Consider the following 21,031-nt stretch of genomic DNA (forward strand, 5'->3'; position numbering starts at 1 on the left):
GAAACACATTGGTGAAGAACATTTTTGGTAACGATTTACTTCTCAGATTTTCATATGTTTCCCTTACTATATATATAATGCCCGATGTAGACACGGCTGCAGCGAGTAGGCTATGTCAACCATTAGGGGTTAATCAATGATTGAGTTGTTTCCTCTCTATGTATTATGCTCTGCATGATCGCACCTTATTTCAGGTCATTGTTTTTTTTCCCATCCAGATACGTTTATTTTTTGTTCATTTTTAAACCAGTGTACTGTTGTGATTGTGTAGGTTCTCATGAATAGATCCACTCCACTGGACTGAAAGGAAGTCAGAAAGAAGACCAGGAAGAGAATAAGTAGTAGTTTTAGTGAGTGGTAATGGCCTACTCTAACTACAGCAGCCTGAATAGGGCTCAGCTCACCTCTGAGTATCTACACACCAACTCGTAAGTACCATCTTGGGGAAAATACACCCAATACATACCACACATGCATCACACCCAGACCAATTCTCCCGCCACCAATGTTCACTTTGCCCAACATGCCGACTTATGTTTTCAAGGTTTTCTAGGCCTATGGAATAACTGTTTACTAATGACTGCAGTCAGGTTTTTATTTTTATTTTTTTATTTAACCTTTATTTAACCAGGCAAACATGTAAGAACACATTCCTATTTACAAATGCAGCCTGACCAAAAAGCAATGGCTCTTTGGGGTGTGGTGGTACTGTATCCATTTTACCCTCAGTCTGTGACTTGCACTGCACATGATCCATAACAAGGTGACCTGCATGATTCCAAAGAAAAAACAGCTCTGAACATGTTACATGAACCATTTGTATGCTGGTGGATTTTGAGATGAAGCCACTCACTAGTGGTCTCCTGAGCCCAGGGCTTCACTGTCTTATCAGTGTAATCCAGAATCGTAGGGGCTCCAACACAGTTTAAAAGCTAAGTTAGAATAGACACTATGGATGACTATATGAAACCTGCTTTCTGGGCACCACTGAGTCTGAAGACAATGGAAGGATGGGGGGGGGGGGGGGGGTTAGGAGGAATGACGTTGACTGCTACGGAACAATGATTGAGTACATAAAACTGAGCAACACCTGTTTAAAACCCCTGTGAACCGCTGGGATGTTATATAATTGGGTGCTGATGTTCCAAGGTCACTGCTATGTGACAGCCAGACATGAGATTCTCTTTCTATAGCTGCTGTGGCTTACAAAACAAGATTAGGATTCAGATTCACCATAGAGGCCAGGTAGAGCCTGGACATTAACACCATCAAACAATACTGCAAGGATCAACTTTATCTTATGCGACCTGGTGCATGTAAGGCCCCTATTCAATGTGCATCAGCGTACAGAAGCGTACAGTGTACAGAAGCGAGCGTGGCGCAGAGGACCAAACCGCAGACCTTGTTGTCCTGGATTGCCCGGTGTACCACCCACCCAACGGGATGCATGGTCTGTCGGTATTAGATGACGAGACGATGACGTGGCTTCTGGAGGGGTGTCCAGAAATATAGCCCGGGTGAGCCCCTCAACCAGGTCTCGCGGTGGTAAAAGGGTAGCCCCTCGGCCCCGAGCCTGGTGGAGTGGAGAGGAAAACAACTACCCATACGCCGAAGAAGAGGCGTACATCTCTTAATCATTTGGGTTAAGAGTGTAAACATAATGCAAGAGAATTCAAGAACATGGTCTAAGACTGGTATGGACCAAGGCAAATACCAGTGGCAGACCATCCCTCCTCATTGAAGTGTTTTTGTATTTCCTGTATCAAGAATGAGCTGACACTATCCATCCCCTACAATAATCAAAAGGAAAATACTAGAGTATGTTAAATGTAATGGGAGGAAGAGGTCTGACGGGCCAGATGAGACTTTTTGGGGAGGACAGGGGAACCCAGAGGAATGTCAATGAAGCCCCAGTATGCACAGGAGAGGAAACCCCTCGCAAAGTTGAAACAACTCCACGTTCGCAGGAGAGGGAAGCAGTGCTCCTGGGAATTAGTTGAGACTTGCTGCTGATATTCAAGGTGTCAATGCTGAGAGAGACAGCTAAATGTTTGTCTTCAAATCAGTCAGATGTTATGAGAGCATAATTAGAATTATGAGAATTATAATTATCAAACTGCACAAGAGAAAGTTGTTTTAATCACAAGCAGATGAATTAAACTCTGAGCTTTCTAGATACCTCGATTGAGAGAGCACACAGAGAGCCCAAATGCTTCTTAATTGTGCTGGGAATCTCAGCCAGCCGCTGTGTAGCAGACGTGTATCAGCTAGACAGTGTTGGCTTCTCTGGTGCTTTGTCAACCCAAATACGCTCGGCAACAAGTAGGCCTACTACTGCGAGCAGAAGATGGAGGGTCGATACCCACCGGTCTCTGCGGAGGAGGTCAAAGGGTGATGATTGCAGCAGTGTTGGCTTTACTATTGTGCTGGAACGTCACTCCCTGGAGACATGTAAGTCCAAATGAGGATGACTAAGTAGTAAATGAAGGAAGATGCTGTGTGATGGCTTTCCACAGTAAATTACAATGTACACTGAAGCCTGTTGATGGATGGATGGCGTGATGTTACTACTTTATGAGGAAGACTCTGGAGTAAGAAAAGGTTGTAGGCTTAGCACATCTTAAAAATATATTGTCACCTTCTTAAAATAATGGCGTATGTCACTTTTGAGGAGAATGATGTTTTTGTCTAAATATCATATATTCTATATTTGGTTCAGTTTTTCTCAACTTGAAAATATGACGTACGCCATTATTTTAAGAAGGTGATGATATACAGGCTTAAGAAAAAGTGCAGATGTGATTTATCATATGAAGCCATTTTCCGCAACAATTTTTGGCAACAGTCATTCAGGAGTGTTGATCTTCATTTTCTTACTACTGGACCCCTGGGTCCTACCCACTGATTTAGAGCCAACCATCACAGTACACAATCAGTCGCCCCCGCTATCCCTTACCACCACCCATAATCATTTCATACTACTTGCCCGCCTCTACCCAGACTTTCTTTGCCACTTAAATAAATGTTCAATTGAATTGACTGGTTGTTGTATGTTTCCAGGACAACCCACGAGTTTCTATTTGGAGCTCTGGCTGAGCTGGTGGACAACTCCAGGTACTAATAATGTCAATTGCTAAGGCCTTGAGTTTAATGACTCTTCTATTAACGATACACAACACTGTTCTCACTATGTATATGTGCTGCTAAATCACTTAAAATAAAACTTAGCAGTGTCAGGTTATGTTTACCCTGATCGGTCATACACCTGTCGATCATCTATCCTACAGGGATGCAAATGCAACCCGGATCGACATTTACACAGGTACGCCATGCACACACATATATATATACACACACACACACTCTCCGACTCCAACACACATCTACCATCATGTTCTAACCTGTATTGCACCTCCCCTGGCTGACAGAGAAGAGACAAGACCTCCGTGGAGGCTACATGCTCAGTTTCCTGGACGATGGGACAGGAATGGATCCCAGTGAGTGCTACACTGATGTCACTCATATACAATGACTTACAATAACAGGGCTCTAACTAACAGAGAGGTCCAAGTTATACTAGCATGTCTCATGGTAGGGTTAGTCTAACAAGTCAATGCAGCATTGAACCATGCTAATCGCTGGCTCTTTCTCTACATCTCTCTCTCTCTCTCTCTCTCTCTCTCTCTCTCTCTCTCTCTCTCTCTCTCTCTCTCTCTCTCTCTCTCTCTCTCTCTCTCTCCATCCTTTACTCTCAGATGAAGCTACTCATGTGATTCAGTTTGGGAAGTCCAGTAAGCGAACTCCAGAGTCCACTCACATCGGCCAGTACGGCAACGGGCTAAAATCGTAAGAGACATGTGGAACTCCCAGATGAAGCTGACGGACAGACCCCACTGAATAGATGTGTTGTGTCTTTGGAGGTTATTGACTTACTGTGGTGTGTCTGTTCTTTAGGGGCTCCATGCGTATTGGGAAGGACTTCATCTTGTTCACTAAGAAGGAGAACACACTCACCTGCCTGTTCCTGTCTAGAACATTCTATGAAGAGGAGGGGCTGGATGAGGTCAGGGGTCAGCTGTAGTGGTTTAATCTGGCAATAAAGTGTAGGATGTCTTTTGTTGAATCCCAAATGGACTCCTAGCATCCAGGCACTTTATGTAGATCTGAAAGGACTGGAGAGGTGTATCCAATAGGGCCATGATTTCACTAGTTTCTGTTGTTTATACCTATTCCATTCAGTGTGTATGGCCTGTACAATAATGCTGGTTATCTTCCCTCACACCGGCAAAGAACCGTTTCGGTTTGCATTTGCAAACCAAGTCTGGAACCGGCCGCCGCGTTCAGACCGAAACTGAAAAGTTGGTTCGCAGCGGGAATCTGAACATAGTGGTTCTCAAGCGGGAACCAAAACTTAGAACAGTCACGTCGTCAGTAGGTGTGTCATATTCTAGGCTGCAAAGACCAGCAAGAAGGAAGGAGACAAAATGGAATCTAATCTAAATCTAATCATTAGTGATCAAAACAATTATCAAAAGTTTCATCATTCTCTCTATCTTCCTCACATGCTCAGCAAACACACACACACTCACACAAGCGAACGCAAATTTCGTAAGCCATTTCTATTCCAGTAATGGAGCAGCTGATTAGTAAGAGAACGCGTGTAGAAAGTGTCTTTTGTTTCGTTTCATAGAAAATAGTGTTTATTTCAGATACTGTAGTGGAAGATATTATCCTAATTTCCAGTGAAGTAGCCGCCATCTAGTTGTGACATTTTTGTTTATCCTGCCCCTTCATCACCCATCGTTGATGACGCGGATGGTTCTGGTTACACTGGTATGAACGCGGGCTGGTTCGCCAGACAGCATCAAGGTTCGGAGGTTCCCGAACACGAACGTGAACCGGAACAGTTCTTTGTCGGTGTGAAAGCCCTATGAGTGACTCCTCTGTCAGGCGATGAGGTTAGGACTCAGTAAGATGGAGATTGTCCTTTAAGCATTTGTGTAATATTCAGTTATTCCCTCCCCTGTCAGGTGATTGTGCCTCTCCCCACCTGGGAACTGAAGACCAGGCAGCCAGTCACAGCTGACCCTGAGAAGAATGCCATTGAGACAGAGCTCATTTACAAGTACTCTCCTTTTAAAACTGAACAACAGCTGATGGAGCAGTTCAACAAGATAGAAGGTAGCAGTGGTAAGTGTGTGTGTGTGTGTGTGTGTGTGTGTGTGTGTGTGTGTGCGTGTGTGTGTGTGTGTGTGTGTTTTGCCGGGAGGGGGGGGGGCAGCTGTGTGTTTTAACAGCAGTCATTTGTGTGTGTAGGTACTCTGGTGATCATCTATAATCTGAAGCTGATGGATACTAGAGAACCAGAGTTGGATGTAGAGACAGACTACCAGGATATTCTGATGGCTGGGACTCCAGCAGAGGGAGTGTGAGTATTAGTGTGTGTGTGTGTGTGTGTGTGTGTGTGTGTGTGTGTGTGTTTTCATGCGTGCATGATAGCATGAGGGGGGGGGGGACGGGACATAAACATGAGGGGGGGAAATATATATTTTGGATAAACATTTGTACTGTAAATGTGCATGACTAACCTGTACTTAAGGTAGTGGTCAAGACTATGTGTGTGTAGTGATAGCATCACTTCCATCCCCACAGTAAGCCAGAGCGGCGATCATTCCGAGCATACGCAGCTGTTCTGTACATTGACCCACGCATGAGGATCTTCATTCAAGGACACAAAGTCAGCACCAAGAGAATGTCCTGCTGCCTTTATAAACCTAGGTAACACACACACACTTCACAAAGAGGTCTTCGTGCACCTCATAGAAATCCAGGTGCACTCTATACAGTCTATACAACAACTGTGTCTGTGTGTCATCAGGGTGTATAAGTACACGTCAACTCGCTTCAAAACCCGTGCTGAGCAGGAAGTGAAGAAGGCTGACCACCTTGCTGAGATCGGTGAGTCTCCATTCGAAATAACTATTTTAACTCTCAGAACCCTTTTCTACACACTTAAACCACCTGTGCTGTTTGGCTGAATGCGTGTATGTGTCTTTCAGCTGACGAGAAGGCTCGCGAGGCGGAGAGTCAGAGTTTAGCTCTGGAGGCCAAACATGGCGATGACCTGTCCAGAGATGCACGGGTAAGAACACACACACACACACACACACACACACACACACACACAAAACGAACCATCACATTGTTGCATGGAAGTTATTGTTCTTTTTTAATTCTATAAACATGGCAATATCTTGCAACCCACTTGCAATATCATGCCCGGTCCTCTTCCCCAGGCCATGCTGAGGAAAGCCCAGGAGTTGGCCTTGATGCTTCGTGGAGATGCCGAGATGAAGAGGAAGATCCAGGAGACCAAACAGAAGTCAGTCGAGACGATCATTTACATTTACATTTTTGGCATTTAGCAGACACCTTATTCCAAAGGGACTTATAATCGATACATTTGACTAAGCAAGTGAATCATAAATTCACCTGTCGTAGCAGGAAGAGTAATCTAGCTCAGGCCAGGGGCCATTGGCAGTCGTGAAGACAATAAAAACAATTGTTTAAATGCAAGGGTTTATTAATTTACAGAAGTCAGTCTACCTTATAAATAAACAAATACAATTAAGCTAGTTACAACTATAAAACGTACACATCCCTACTTCTCTCTCTCTCTCTCTCTTTCTCTCTCTCTCTCTCTCCACCCCTCTTCCCAACGCTTCTCTTTCTCTACCCCCCTCAGAGCATTAAAGGAGCCTAAGGAGCTGAGTTTTATCTTTGGGGTGAACATCGGGCAGAGGGACCTGGATGGGATGTTTGTGTATAACTGCTCTCGCCTCATCAAACTGTACGAAAAAACAGGGCCTCAACTGGAGGGAGGAATGTGAGTCACACACACACACACGTATGTAACTGAAGAGGAAGTATGCTAACTGTGGACTCTTAATGCTTAACTCTACTATCAACTATAAATGCGTATTTCTCTGTATGTATGTCAGGGCGTGTGGAGGTGTGGTGGGGGTTGTGGATGTTCCCTACCTGGTTCTGGAGCCCACTCACAACAAGCAGGACTTTGCAGATGCTAAAGAGTACCGACATCTTCTGAAAGCCATGGGAGAACACTTAGCCCAGTACTGGAAGGATAGCAACATCGGTGAGACTCACGCAACAGCAGAGTTACACTGACACAACCCCTTAACCACTATAGAATGGTTCAAATTGTTTCTGTGTTTTGTTGTGTGTGTGTGTGTGTGTGTGTGTGTGTGTGTGTGTGTGTGTGTGTGTGTGTGTGTGTGTGTGTTGTAGCTCAGAAGGGCATTGTTAAGTTTTGGGATGAGTTTGGGTACCTGTCTGCCAGCTGGTCTTCGACCCCCTCCTCAGAGCAGAGGTACAAGAGACTCCGTGCCATGGAGATACCACTCACTATACAGTGTGGTAAGTTGCACTCACGCACACAGTAACTTTCAGCACATATACAAAGACACTGATCTCCTTCTCTCCATCCCCTACAGATAAGTGTTTAAAGTGGAGGACTCTGCCATTCCAAATTGATTCAGTGGATAAACGATATCCAGACAGCTGGGTGTGTCGGATGAACCCTGACAGCACCCAGGATAGGTACACAGAGAGACACCCACTATTACATATAGTCACCTTCTTAAAATAATGGCTTAAGTCACTTTTGAGGAAAATTATGTTTTTGCCTAAATATCATATATTCTAGATTTGGTTCAGTTTATTCAGACTTTTGCAACACTTTAGAAATATGATGTAAGCCATTATTTTAAGAAGGTGACAATATGTGTATGCGCTACTGATATGATGGAACTATTGGCATCATTGTGTGTGTGTGTGCGTTCTGGTGTTTTAGGTGTGATGCGGCTGAGCAAAAGCAGAATGTACCGTATGGAGTTCTAAAGAAGGACAAGCAGACAACTGAGGACAAACAAAAAGAGCTCACAGATATGCTCAAACAACAGCAGGAGAAACTACAGGCACTTCAGGTAGACACACAGTTACATAAACATGCACACTCCTTTTTCAGAGGGGAACTTTGTCATGTTTGTTGATTAAATAGACTTGAGCCCAAACAGTTTTTGATGAATGGCGTAAATCTGCACCCCCTAATTGGTGTGTCTGTGTGTGTCTGTGTGTCCGTCTGTCCTCGTGTCCTCAGAAAACTAGTACTATCAGGTCTTCAGCAGATGTGCGGAAGTTACCTTTGGATGTCAGCTTGAGACCTAACACAGAGAACTCTTCTCAGGTACCTCACACTGGTACATACTCTCTCTTGCTTTCTAAATATAATATAATATATACATATATCAATCTCCTGTTCTCTGGGTCTCCTAGGCAACCAGGTCGTCAGAGCGAGTGACACGCCCCCGCTCTCCCCCCTTACCCGCCGTCCTCAAAAAAAAAACAAGCTTCCCTCCATCCTTCAGCCGCAAACCCACTAATGCCCGGACTGCTGCTGCAGCTCCCTCTCCACCCCCTGCTCCCAAAGCTGACCTATCTAAAGCCAGAGCTGCAACAAAGCTCCCACCCCCAGCTGCAAAACCCACCCCCAAAGCACCTGCCAAGACCCCTGCCAAGCCCCCTCCACCCAGCCGCAGCTCACAGGTAAGTGTGTGGTGGAATTCATCAGCTTGCTGGGTCAGGGTTTGTTTTTGTGACTATTTGGTTTATACTTCAACCAAAAGTGTTGGCTAGGTGAACAGTAAGATCCATGAAATTTAAAAAAATTAACAAAACACATACTGTATATATATATACAGTATATACTGTATGTAGATAGTTAAATGTCCACCCATAGGTTGTGAGAGTGATAGCAGATGCCATGGATAAGTCATGGTCAACTGTAGTTTGTGCTTGTTTATAAAGGGCTGGTATGATTTGCTGGCTGAAATGCGGACGAGCGGGAACTACGTAACAAGACTTGATTTTCACTTTCAACATGTGTTTAAAACCTGTGTTCTGACAACAGAGTATTGTCTGCTGCTATAAAAACACCTATGGCCTTTGTTGTGGCCTGGTCTAAATAGGTAGCGTAAATGCCACAGCTTGTTTCCACTTCACTCAGTTTTTTCTTGTACCTGTGATGTTCACATTCGGGTGATGCCGACTCAAATGAGTGAACAAGTTCGACGTACAGCCAGCTACATACCCGATCACAGTTGAACAATGCCGGCATATAGCTTTGGTCCGATCCACCTGTCTTTGTCCATCGTCATTGTAGGTAACCGAGAAACCGTAGTTTTCCCAAAAAGGAGATTTAAGGGAAGCTAGAGGAACTTCAAGCTCTAGTTTATCTGTGTTCGCCATAACGACTGCTAAATTACTAACGATCTCTCTGTGGCGTGTGTGCACATGCGTACTGGCTGAGATTACTTTTCTGTGCGTGATTAATATATATTTTAAAAATAAAATAGTGCTACAGAACCAACATTAGTTCTGTCCGTTTAATTTGCGTTTATTTGGGAAAATGTTAAAAATCGACTGACCATCAGGAACGAATAATCGGTTATTCTGTCCCATCCCCAGAAAGCAGTTATGGTAGTAAGGTCTCTCTGTATGTATGGTATGGTATGGTCTCTCTGCAGACTCCAGCCAAATCCTCTCCTGCCAAACCAACCACACCTGCTAGCAGCCAACGCAAGAGAGTGATAGAGCAGGAAGAGAGTGAGGAAGAAGAGGAGGAGGAGGAAGAGGAGGAGGCGGAAGAAGAAGAAGAAGAGGAAGAAGATAGTGAGGAAGAGGAACCACAGCTCAAGAAATCCAAGATAGCATCGGCAGTTGGGAATCGTGGTAAAGCTGTTGAGAAGGCATCTCCAGCCAAACGGGGCAAGGTGACAGAGGTATGTATGCACGCACATACATACACACACACACACACACACACACTAAACTACTTCTCAGACTTCCAAGTGTGTTGAGAGCGTACATCTTTCTCTGTTAAGACCCTGGTCAAGTCAACTGTCCAGCAGATTCAGTCTCAGTTTTGTGTTGTTTCACAGTGTCAATTCATCACATTTTCAGTTCAGTTATAGTGATGGCAAGAAGAACCTTGCTTAGCACGTATAGACAGACAGATAGACAGACCAAAAGATGGAAAGACCTATCGTTGAGGAGGAAGTAAATGAATGAGGGCACATGAAAAGGAAAAAGGATTGAGTAGTGTTAGAAGAAGAGAGAGAAGAAAAAGAAGGCTGCCTTGGCTGAGAAGAAGTGGAGGTCCTTCAAAGACAACCAAGAAAGGAGATATAAAAGCACGTCAGTCCATGACAAACGTGTCAGAAGTGAGCAGGCCTCTATTAAAGCAGAGTGACATGGAGGGTAGTCTCTATTATGAATGTGGACTCCACTATGTATGTATGCTAGCTGGTGCTTTCTCAAGTCCCCAAACAGTGATAGCAAATGAAGAGACGGCTAGAGTTCCACAGCTGCCCCATGGTGCAGGTCTTCATGCAACGTTGAAGTGGAACAGCAAGACTGCAGCTGCAATCAGACCCACTCTGCTGTTGACCTTGTAGGTGGTCATGCCCCCTGCCAGCACTAAGTTCCCCCAGCCTGAGAAGAAGAGTGTAACCATGGCAACATCCCGGCCGACCCCTGCGACACCGCCCCTGACTGGCAAAGCATTGCCCTCCTCCACCCCTAAACTCACCCCCACCCCACAGCCTGGGGCTAAAGCCAAGGTACACACACACATACACACACACACACACACACACACACAGACACACCTTACAGCCTCCATGACCAAACCCCCCACCCTTCAGCTGAGGACCAAGGTACTCACTACTGTCTGTAACCCTCACCTTCAGCCAAGACCAAGGGCTCTTCTCCTTCTCAACTAACTCAACTACTAAGTAGAATGGGTCCTGTCTTCTACTAACTCTGCTATATATGGAATGGGTTCTCTCCAGCTCTCCTTATTGACTTGAAATGACAAGTCGGTGATGGGTCCTGTCCTTCTCCCCTAACTCTACTCTAAATGGAATGGGTCCTGCCCTACTCCTATCTACTCTTTATGGAATTGTCTCAACTCTAAATGGAATGGGTCCTCTCCTTCTCACTTTGGATTTTGGTGTCTCTTTTCTATTTCCATCCCTGTGTTTTCTACACAGACATGGTCAGGACCAGCTCCTGACAAGACACGCTGAGTGACTGTCCAGTGGATAGGTTCTGGTATAATTCTGGGTTGTGAGCGTTTTTAAATGTACTGTGTTTTCATGTATTGTGTTGTGCATCTTTCAGGTGATAGTGATTTCTGATAGTGATGAGGGGGAGGTCCCAGCAAAGGTTCTGAAGAATGCTCAGAAAGGTGAGAGATGCCAGGTGGTCTACAGAGTTCCACAGCTGAACACACAGTGGGACAACAGGACTTGGGATGTACACAAATGCTTATGCTCTGAAATGCATCCATAGTCCCTGTAATTAAATTGTGTATGTGTGTACATGTGTATTATCTCCTGTAGATAAGGGTTTGCTGGTGGAGGTGCGTGTGAGTAAGGAGTGGTACACCGGCAGAGTGGTTGCCATAGAGACCAGTAAGCAGAGTGTTCAATGGAAGGTGAAGTTTGACTACGTGCCCAGATCCACCCCCAAGGATCGCTGGTACGGTCACTCTTAGAGAGAGAGGCATAAAGACATAAATATGTATGCATTCTCTCTGTTCTCTTACACATCTGTGTGTGTCTGTAGGGTGTTCAAGGGCAGTGAGGAGGTGAGGTTGATGCGCCCAACCTCCCCCATCACTCAGACCCCTGACACACAGCAGGAGACAGAAAAAGGAACCGCCCCCATGGAACATGACACCACCCAACCAGGAACCAGTCGAGAGGTGACCGACAGCCTGGTCACCATGATGAGGTAAGCTAACAATGTCATCACTGGTATTGCTGTATTGTTTGGATATGATGTAACTGCTGCTGTATGATGGTGTGTGCGTGGTGTGTCTCCAGGACACTGCTTCATTATTTCTGTCCCCCTGATTTCCGGATCCCAAATGATGACGTCAACAGTATGACAGCAGAGGAGCTGGTGGCCTTCCCCATGGTAAGACTGACCGCTGATTTGTACACACAACCCTTACCGTGATCCTCAGTTATAGAGATCTAATCTGGTCTCTCCGGGCTTTGATCTGCAAGGTTCTTAAAGCAGACAAAATCTGACAAATCATGGTGTCATGGAGGTGAGGTTCCAAATGGAAAAAGGGTTGAAAAAATCCCTCGGATGTTTTCATAATTCGACTAGATCAGTTTTAAGTTTCATTTGGTCTCTTCAAATTTCTTCACACAATCATTGCCCATCGCTCGCGAGGTAGATGACAGCAAGCATACTGAAGAAGTGGAAGTTAGAGGGAACGCATGTGGAGAAGCTAAACAAAGCTGATTTGGCAAAGTGAATGCAAACAGAAGAGATGGATTATCACGAATGGAAGAGATGCATGCGTGCAATAATGTATCTGTATCTAATCCTGTCTGTGTGTCCCTGTAGAAGGAGTATTTTCAACAGTACGAGTTGGCTCTTCAGTCATTGCTTAACTCGTACCAGAGCAGAGCTGATGACAGGGCCAAAGCTGTGGAGGAGAAGAGCAGCAGTGCTGAGACCAAGAGGGAGTCCGATGAGAAACTACAGAAACTACGAACCAACATTGTAGCTCTGCTACAGAAAGTAAAGGAGGTAGTTATACACACACTGTCTCTCAGACTTACTTACATACACACACACACACACACACACACACACACACACACACACACACACACACACACACATATACAGTCATACGCTGAACACTAATGTCTCTCCTTCCCTCCTGTAGGACTTTGACATAAACACAGGTGATGAACTGGATGCTTACATAGAAGACTTGGTCACCAAGGGAGATTAGAAAAGAGAAGAGGAGAGAAGAATGAACAGAGACAAACACAGACAAAGAGTCTTCACTCAGTTCCTTACTCGCAAGACAGCTCTCCACTCTATTTTTATTCTAGACTCTACTAACTCTACTCAACTAACTTTTGGCTTTTCTGTTTTGAGTTATTTAAAATGATTTGTTCATATCAAAGAGGATTGTGCACTAAAGCAATACTCATCCAATTCTCAATCTGCTAGCATGGCAACTATTTAAAAGAATATGTTTTCCTGAAGAATATGCAGAGGTTTAAGGTAAGACATGAGACAGGTGCAAGCACTTTATCTCAGTATTAATCTCCCAGAAAATTGACCATTCGATGATAATAATAACTCAGTTTCTGGTTTTTTCTTATTTAGGTATATACTCTACTCTATAGTATGCTATCATCATAAGAAAGGAAGAAATGGTCTTGATGAAGCTTTGAGTACAATTCAAGTTATGATAAGCTTTTATCTATTTTTCTCACAATGTTCTCACTGTTTGAACTCACACCAACAGAACATTGCTCTGAAAAGTAATCATCTTGCCTATTTTTTATATCTATTTTTATTAGTTTTATTTTCCTATTTATTCTCCTCTTGTACTTTTCTATGCTCTATGTAAAGCACTGTGAATTGCTTCTGTTATATGAAATGTGCTATATATAATAAAGTTGCCTTGCCACCATGGTAACCACTAGACTGACTGGGCTGTTATGCAATGCAATTTGACAATTATTACATTACATGATTTGTGATTATGCTCAAGAAAGAAAGAAAGAAAGAAAGAGACAATATAATATGTGCTAAAACACGTTTTAATGTATGACAATGGAAATTGGAACAACAATGGAAATTGCCAGAAAATCTAGTTTCCTTGTTGGGAAGGATCCTTCCCCCGTGGTCGGAAGAGTATTGGACACCAGAAATCTGGCTGATGAAAAAAGTACAGGTTAATTAAACAGCACTGTAGAATAACAATATAGTACATCTATGCTAAATTATGTCAATTGTCAGCGCTGATTTGAAAACAACACCCTTAATGTTTGGATTATTTTGATTACCTTATTGATAAGTGATCTCAGGCTACTTTCCTCAGCCCTCTCCTTCCTTTTGGATCTGTTCCTCAGGATCTTTGCATGTAGGTACTCCACCCTCTCCTCAGCATCAGCAGAGAAGAAGCACTCACACACTGCCAGCCTGAGTTGTGTGAGCTTAGCAGACATCATAGCCATAATGATGAGGGCGGCCAGGATCACCGCCAGGGGCAGTATAGAGTCATAGAGCAGCAGCTTCGGTGTAGGAAGGCACTTCTTCTCAAATAGGGCCACAGAGTAGGAGAAATCTCTCCTCTTTTTCTCCTCGGATATTCTCACCCCTATTATAGTTCTGTCCTCCTGAAACAGTGATGGCAGTTAAGTACAGTATAAATCTACACGCTGGTAGTATTTGGTGAATGTTACAGGCACGTTACAGTATTTTGTGAATGTTGTGATGTTACAGGCACTACTACAGAGCGTCATCCCATGTTTTCAAAATGTTACTACATACTGTATCTTGTCATGAGTTTAGTTTGTAACATACTTACTTTGATATCCATAACCAAGGGAACATTGAAAGGTTCCAGCTCCTCCAGCTTGGTTTTAATCACTGCAGCGAAATAGTACATAAGTGTATCGACACCTATGAATAAGGCCCAGGTTAGAACATGGGTGAAGACTGGAAGGCTGAACCTGAACATTGTCTTTCCTTCCTTGGCTGTCAGACGAGTGGAAGAGAAGGAGATGTAGCGTCGAGCCTCCTTCGCTGTCAGCGGGAGAACCTGAGGTCGTCCCCCTGCCTTCTGCTTCTCATCGAAATGAATGAATTTCTTGGTTATGAACATATTTTCAAATGTCTTATTTTGACAGTATTTCCTTAAGTGCACTGCTGTAAAGACCACGAGTAGGAGGAAACTGAAGGCAGGGAACACTCTATGACCCACAGAGGACACAGCGTTCATGGCATTACGGATGCTCTCTGTGTTTTCCTTCAGAGTCCTCTCTGTTTCCAGAAGTTTCTCCTTCAACTTCTCTGAGTCCACTTGGGATGTGACGTTCAGATCCGAAACCAAATCCACCACCCCTAAGTCACCGAACGCTCTGAGTATGTCACCAACCCATTTCAACATCTTCACATAGTTGCTGAGTGGCGTGGTGTCTAGGGACACCCTCTTAGCCTGTAAGTTGCACACCATGCTTCTGGTCAGCCCTGTGAGGTTCTCTAGTGTGTTCTTCATGTTCTTGAGAACGACCAGGCTCGTCCCAGCTGTGATGAGCAGGTTCCGGCTCTGCTTCATACCACAGGAGAGCACAAACAGCACCCCAAAGCACCGCACTCGCTTCGAAAGGAAGAGAGAAGCCATCACGATTATCCAGCACGAGCCTGCAATCCCACGGGCCACCACCAGGCCATAGTGCAGGTTATAGAGAAGGTGGAGGAGGAGGAGGGAACACAGGAGGAGACTGAAGGTGAAGCAGGTGATGAAGAGTCGTGTGTTGTCTCTCCAACCCTCCCTGTTGTCTGTTGTATAGATCTCTACAGCAACAGACCAGGTACGGTGTATGGTCTGTCTCAATGGAGGGCAAGTGATTTTCATTATTGATATTACCTGAGAAGGGTAGGGAAAATGTCTGACATGTATCACATAATGGAATATTCCCCCAAAAATCACCTCTCAATTCAAGGAAGATCAATATAGAATAATGATATAATGCCATGAATGACAGTTTGTTTTACACTGTACTGTAACTGTCTGTTGACTCTCCTAGCAAGACATGTATTGTATTTATACAACATTTCATCATAAACATGTTCTTCAAAAAATGACTTTACCTTACTGTATTACGTTTAGTTTTACAGGGACAATGCACATTCATAGAAATTACTGTAAATGTCTCAGTCTTAGCCAATTACTAATGCTAATCGTGATTATTTCAAAAGCATTAGTACAAACTCATGTATTGTATCAAACCATTATGACCAGTGCGTCTATCTCTCTTACCTTCCAGTTCTATGTAGTCTTGTCTCTGTCTATTCTGTAGAGAATGAGGAATAAGCAGAAGTCTCTCCCATTTTAACCTCAGCAGTTACTCAAGTTCCAGTCATCATCCTGATGGAGGCGTTTCTCAAACCTCAAACCACATTGCAGAAGTATGACAGATGAACTGAGAGCAGTCCAACAGCACTGGACTGAAATAGTTTAAAGTGTTATAGTAAATACATTATTCTATTTGACCTGTTGCATGTACTGTATGACGAGTCATCTGCTATTTATTTACCTTTCCACTCATCTGAGCATTCATTTACGGTAAGACCATTAATGAGTGTGAATAATGACTGATAAAAATAATAACTACGATAATTGATGCCCTTTCTTCAAACGGACTGGTTCTTGATTTAAGTGCAGCATTGACATTGATTAAATGGAAACATTACTCTATTCATTTTCTTCTGGATTCATGTTTAGGAAAGTGGTAATAACTGCTGATCTTGCAGCTTCCCCCATAGCAGGCCTCCCTAGTCTTACAGTGTTATGTACATTGCAGTTCTACTCAGATTTGGGGATATACTGTACATGCTCCGTGTTCATATTGTTATTTTTGGATGGTGGGGAACAAGACAATTAATTAATCAATTGATTAAAATACAACCGTCAGGACCACATAGAGTACTATGTGTTATGTCATCTTTAAGGATGGGACTGATTTGAAAAGAAAATGGTGTATATACGTATGATCGTATGTTGTACAGTGTATTATTGTGCCATGTTATATAGTTAATGTTTGACACGTCTACTATATAGGCTGTGTTTTTTGTTTTGTCACCTTGTGTGTCTGACTTTGTCATGTCATAGATTCGTGTAGTTACTACCGACACTCCTAACTGAGCATTTTGAGTCTATTTTTGTCATTTGTGTAGAATCTGTGGATGTTTTTTTTGTTATGTCTTTTGTGATGCTCACCAAAAACTGAGGCTGTGAGCATTGACGACTATTAATTTATTTGTATTTGTTGTTATGTATGTTGATGTTTTTCTCCTTTGTTATATGTTCTGTGATGTTATCTTTATGTTATCTTTGATGTTATCTATGATGTTATCTTTCTTCTGCATCAGCTAATGGGGATCCTAATAAATCAAATCAAATCAAATGTCTTGCAAGTAAATGGTCAGATATGCAACTGCACTATGAGCCTAGTTATACATAGAACATGTAATCATGATTATGCAAAATAAATAGTTTTTGAATTATTCTTTCCTTTTTGAGAGGTTCAATAACAATGACATGGTGTAGGTGTAATTGTGTGCACCGTAGACAAGCTGTGATCAATAAGAAAGAGAAATTCTGAGGTGGACAAAATCATGATAGCAGAAATTATGTGAAAATCTAAAATGATTACTGTAACATAAATACTGTAAGATGAAAAGTGTGTATATTTCTTATCCTCATACAGTCTCTGCACAGTAACTGTCTGTAATGTGCATAATAATAATATTAATAATAATAATCATCATCATCATCTTCTTCATCATAATAATGCTCTGGTATGTGTTGCCATTGGTTGCTGGTACTCAGTGTCAAGTGTAATATCCATTTTTTTATTTTTAATTTGAAAAATAACTTACATAAATCTCTGTACTCAACCATACTTTACCAAGACATAGCCTTGGCATAAACACATTGCACCAAAAAAAAAGAAAAAAAGAAAAGAAAAAGGCATTCAAAAGGGTAAATAACATGTCTTTGTCATCATGTGAGGCATTATTCCTATTCCAAAAGATTGTATTAATCTATTCGCCTTTGCTTGTTTTATTCAAACTGACACTTAATAATATGTACAATGCAAATCAAAATGAAAATATATAACTTGTTACAGCAACAAGGTATTGAATGGACATTAAAATGTATCGAATGGAAAAGGAATAATGTCTCTATTCATTTTCATTCAGACATAACTATAAGATTCATATACCTCCCATACATGAGAAGCATTTGTAATTACTAAAAATAGAAAATAAAAATAAACTGGTCTTGGCTTGTAAATAAACTAACAAAAATATATTAAATGAATTTTATTTTCACAAAACAAGAAAAGAAATCATATTGTGTGGCAATATCCCATGTTGTTTGACCGTGTGATTTGCTCATCTTCACAAACAGTGCCTGTCAAACTGAACTATACAGCAATATACACGAGTTGTATGTTTGCTGCTTCTCGCTTGGGTAACAACCTCTTGCTGTTCCAATACAGATTATTTTTGCATGTTAGTTAACAATACTGAAATAAAATACACTTGCAACCACAACTTTTCTGTCAACCTCCATTAAATATAAAATATTTTCCATGTCACTCTTTTTTTAAAAATTGGAAATAAAATATGATCTTGGGGGGGTGGAATGTTTTGTTAAAATGTTTTAATAATCGGTCATGACAGACCAGTAACTAATTTGTTGTAGAATTCAATTTAAGGTGAGGGAGAAAAGTAACGAAGTTGACATGCACTGTACAAGAAACTGCAAAAATTCCAAATATCATCTTTATCAAAACATGCTGAGTTACTGTAAGGTGTGCCCAAGCCATGTTGCAGAAAATCCTTTTCAACATGCTTGTTAAACAAATCAAATCCAAAAGAAATACATACTGAAACAGAACTGTAAAAGAACCAACAGTCCTAAAAACCTGGACAATATCAGGGGGTTGAACAATGGTACTGTAGCAATGAATAGTACAATGGTCACCCTGGGACGAGGGAGAAAAGAGAAACGTGTACAATTTGCACATAATGTTTATCTTTATACTGTAAGGCTTGTGCCTTTACAATGAAATAAATAATTTACATTTATTTTCATCATCACTTTGTCACATAAACAGTTTTTTGTTAAATAACCCCAAAAGTTTTCTTTTAGTTTCCCTTAACTGTATGTCTGCCAAACACAGACTAATGAATGGTCTAAAGAATGAGAAACAATGTGTCTTTTTTATCACGCTGTTGCATTCACTCCCCTTGAAAACCATGCACTAGTGACATTTATCTTTAAAAAATAATATAAATTGTTGAAAATGGCTGATCTGTTTTATTTGTTTTTCATCTTTTTTGCAAGTTGCAGCCTCAAGAAAATAATTTTCATTTTTTTTTAAATTCAGCTAAATTTGTGTCCATGCAAAAAAATCTTTTTTTTTCTTCATTTAAATTTCATACAATATATCAACAGAGAAATAATGATGTTGGATCATACAAGTTCATCTTGTTGTGGGTTGGTTCTGATCGTTATATTCTGGAGCGTCGATGGTAGCCACTTCAGTATTGCCTTTAGTAACTTTAGTATTGTCTCTCTGGTGATCTACAAGTACAGTATTTTGACTCTGCACATGAGCATATCTGGGGCCTCAGATGTGTGGGGAGTGTGAGCACTAGCTGGGGCACCCCTCTCCCGTTGGAATGATCCTCAAACCTCCGCTTACCCAGCTAGGTCTGTTGGCGTGGCGTGACCAAGCTTCTGGTTAGGAACACTGTCACCCCTTAAGGTACAAGTACATCGACAATAAACAAAAAAACAAAAAACAAAAAAATAAATAAAACTTAAACATTTATTTTTCATTCGAAAAGGGCTTCTGTAGAACTCATTTAGCGGTTCCCAGTTCCAACCCTCATGGCTTCAAATTGGATTTAAACCTGGAATCGATTGATTCCTCGTGCTATGGAGTTCATTCCAGCCTCCTCCATCTGGCATTCCCGTCCGAGGGGCGCGCTCGCTACGCACAATGTGTGCGACGTTTTGCTCAAAACACAGGACCACGTTTGCACCCCTAGAAACAGGCTCAGAAGACACAACATCAAGCATGCAGTGTAACCAGGGGCGTGACCTGTTGCAACTGTTAAACCTCGACACTGGCTGCTACAACAATGCTATCAGTCCACACACTGCTATGACCGAGCAAAACTGTCCAGTGACGATTGGGAAGCTCTTCTTGTCAAGGGGGCCAGAGTAGGGTCCACCAATGAGGAAGGAGGAAAGAGCTTGAACCAGCCAATCACCATGTTGGACAAGTCAAGCTCATCTAAAAGTATCTGAACTGCTCCCATAAAGGATTTATGGTCCATGCGTCCGTAGTCTCCCCATACGATAATCTGTGGGAAATAACAACAAAAAAGGTATTATTTTCATGTTTTATGATACAAGAACACTGTATCTTAATAATAATAATAATAATGTCAAATAAATGTCAAAAGTTACTAAATACCTGTAAAACTTTCCCTCCTGGACTTTCCTCAAACGGCAGTTGCTGCTGGTAAAGAGGATCCAAGGTTTTTCTTGCTACTTTTGTTTTCTTTTTGGCTATGCAGGCTCCATTTTCCAAAAGATAGACCTTTACATATGGTGCTTTGAAGAGAGAGAGAGAGGGAGAGAGAGAGAGAGAGATAAATGTTAGCAATCCAGTATCACTATAGTCCATACCAATACTAAATGGGTCATTTGTTTCAAGTTACCTGGCAGTGCCTTGGAACCTGATTTTCCCACAAGGCCACGGGCTCTGATGACCTCTACCTCCAGCGCTCCTTTCTTATCCACCATTCCGATCTGGATGTCACCTATACACACATCAGGTGCAAAACATCAACATCAGTGCTCGACGTCTGGATAGAAACATTCATAAAATACGATCCAAAATATTTGTCACAGGATTTTTTTTTAAGCAGCATAACTCATACCCATGGGAGGTGTGGCCAATGTCTGTCGTCCCACCAGCTGGGCGGGGCCAAGTCCATCCAGGAAGTCGCTGAACTGGCTGTCTGAGGAGAGCCTCACTCCGGGAAAGATAAGGCTGTAAAGAGAGAGACACGAGGGAGACGACACGCTGGTTACTATGGAGACTGATGAAGAGTCTAATGATCGGTCTGAAAGCTTAAGATAGACAGAGACAGAAAGTCTAATGATGAGGCTGGAAGCCCCCCAGCTCGCTTCCTTACTTTCCCTCGGAGCTGTAGCTGTTCATGCTGCCGTCGGTGGACTCTCGGCTGGCCTGGCGGGTCATCCTGCTCCTCATCTCCACTGCCAGGCCCGTCTCTGTGCTCCGCTGGACAG

At 42.5% G+C, this 21,031-nt stretch overlaps 3 protein-coding genes across 10 annotated transcripts in view; 1 reads left to right on the forward strand and 2 right to left on the reverse strand.

Annotated features, from left to right (window-relative positions):
* Window positions 1–360: 360 nt before the first annotated feature.
* On the forward strand, window positions 361–12,901 carry LOC308166709 (ATPase MORC2A-like; the record flags this gene model as incomplete). The annotated part of the gene is made up of 27 exons (XM_080541035.1): window positions 361–428; window positions 3,061–3,114; window positions 3,288–3,322; window positions 3,429–3,497; window positions 3,756–3,846; window positions 3,955–4,063; window positions 5,031–5,190; window positions 5,317–5,428; window positions 5,653–5,778; window positions 5,879–5,958; window positions 6,060–6,142; window positions 6,297–6,382; window positions 6,746–6,886; window positions 7,002–7,156; window positions 7,309–7,437; window positions 7,515–7,620; window positions 7,874–8,006; window positions 8,180–8,266; window positions 8,356–8,625; window positions 9,606–9,860; window positions 10,536–10,700; window positions 11,263–11,329; window positions 11,484–11,622; window positions 11,710–11,877; window positions 11,970–12,063; window positions 12,505–12,690; window positions 12,833–12,901. The coding sequence occupies 27 exons, from the start codon at window positions 361–363 to the stop codon at window positions 12,899–12,901; spliced, it is 3,237 nt and encodes a 1,078-aa protein (XP_080397161.1).
* An 873-nt stretch (window positions 12,902–13,774) lies between these two features.
* Window positions 13,775–15,544, reverse strand: dcstamp (dendrocyte expressed seven transmembrane protein; the record flags this gene model as incomplete). The annotated part of the gene is made up of 3 exons (XM_080541036.1): window positions 13,775–13,840; window positions 13,971–14,303; window positions 14,495–15,544. 3 exons carry the CDS (start codon window positions 15,542–15,544, stop codon window positions 13,775–13,777), a joined length of 1,449 nt encoding a protein of 482 aa, XP_080397162.1.
* A 2,071-nt stretch (window positions 15,545–17,615) lies between these two features.
* The window catches only part of rims2a (regulating synaptic membrane exocytosis 2a), a gene marked incomplete at its 5' end in the record, with an annotated part of 141,406 nt that continues 137,990 nt past the window's right edge, over window positions 17,616–21,031 (reverse strand). For all 8 annotated transcript variants that reach the window (XM_080540280.1, XM_080540275.1, XM_080540274.1 and 5 more), the window contains 5 exons: window positions 17,616–20,076; window positions 20,190–20,329; window positions 20,437–20,538; window positions 20,659–20,771; window positions 20,917–21,031. The exon at window positions 20,917–21,031 is cut by the window's right edge. In XM_080540280.1, the coding sequence (XP_080396406.1) occupies window positions 19,873–20,076; window positions 20,190–20,329; window positions 20,437–20,538; window positions 20,659–20,771; window positions 20,917–21,031 (674 nt within the window). In that variant the 3' untranslated portion in view covers window positions 17,616–19,872. The remainder of the gene's footprint in view (window positions 20,077–20,189; window positions 20,330–20,436; window positions 20,539–20,658; window positions 20,772–20,916) is intronic.

The sequence above is a fragment of the Nansenia antarctica genome, assembly GCF_963989245.1.
Source record: "Nansenia antarctica genome assembly, chromosome: 10".
NCBI lineage: Eukaryota > Metazoa > Chordata > Actinopteri > Argentiniformes > Microstomatidae > Nansenia > Nansenia antarctica.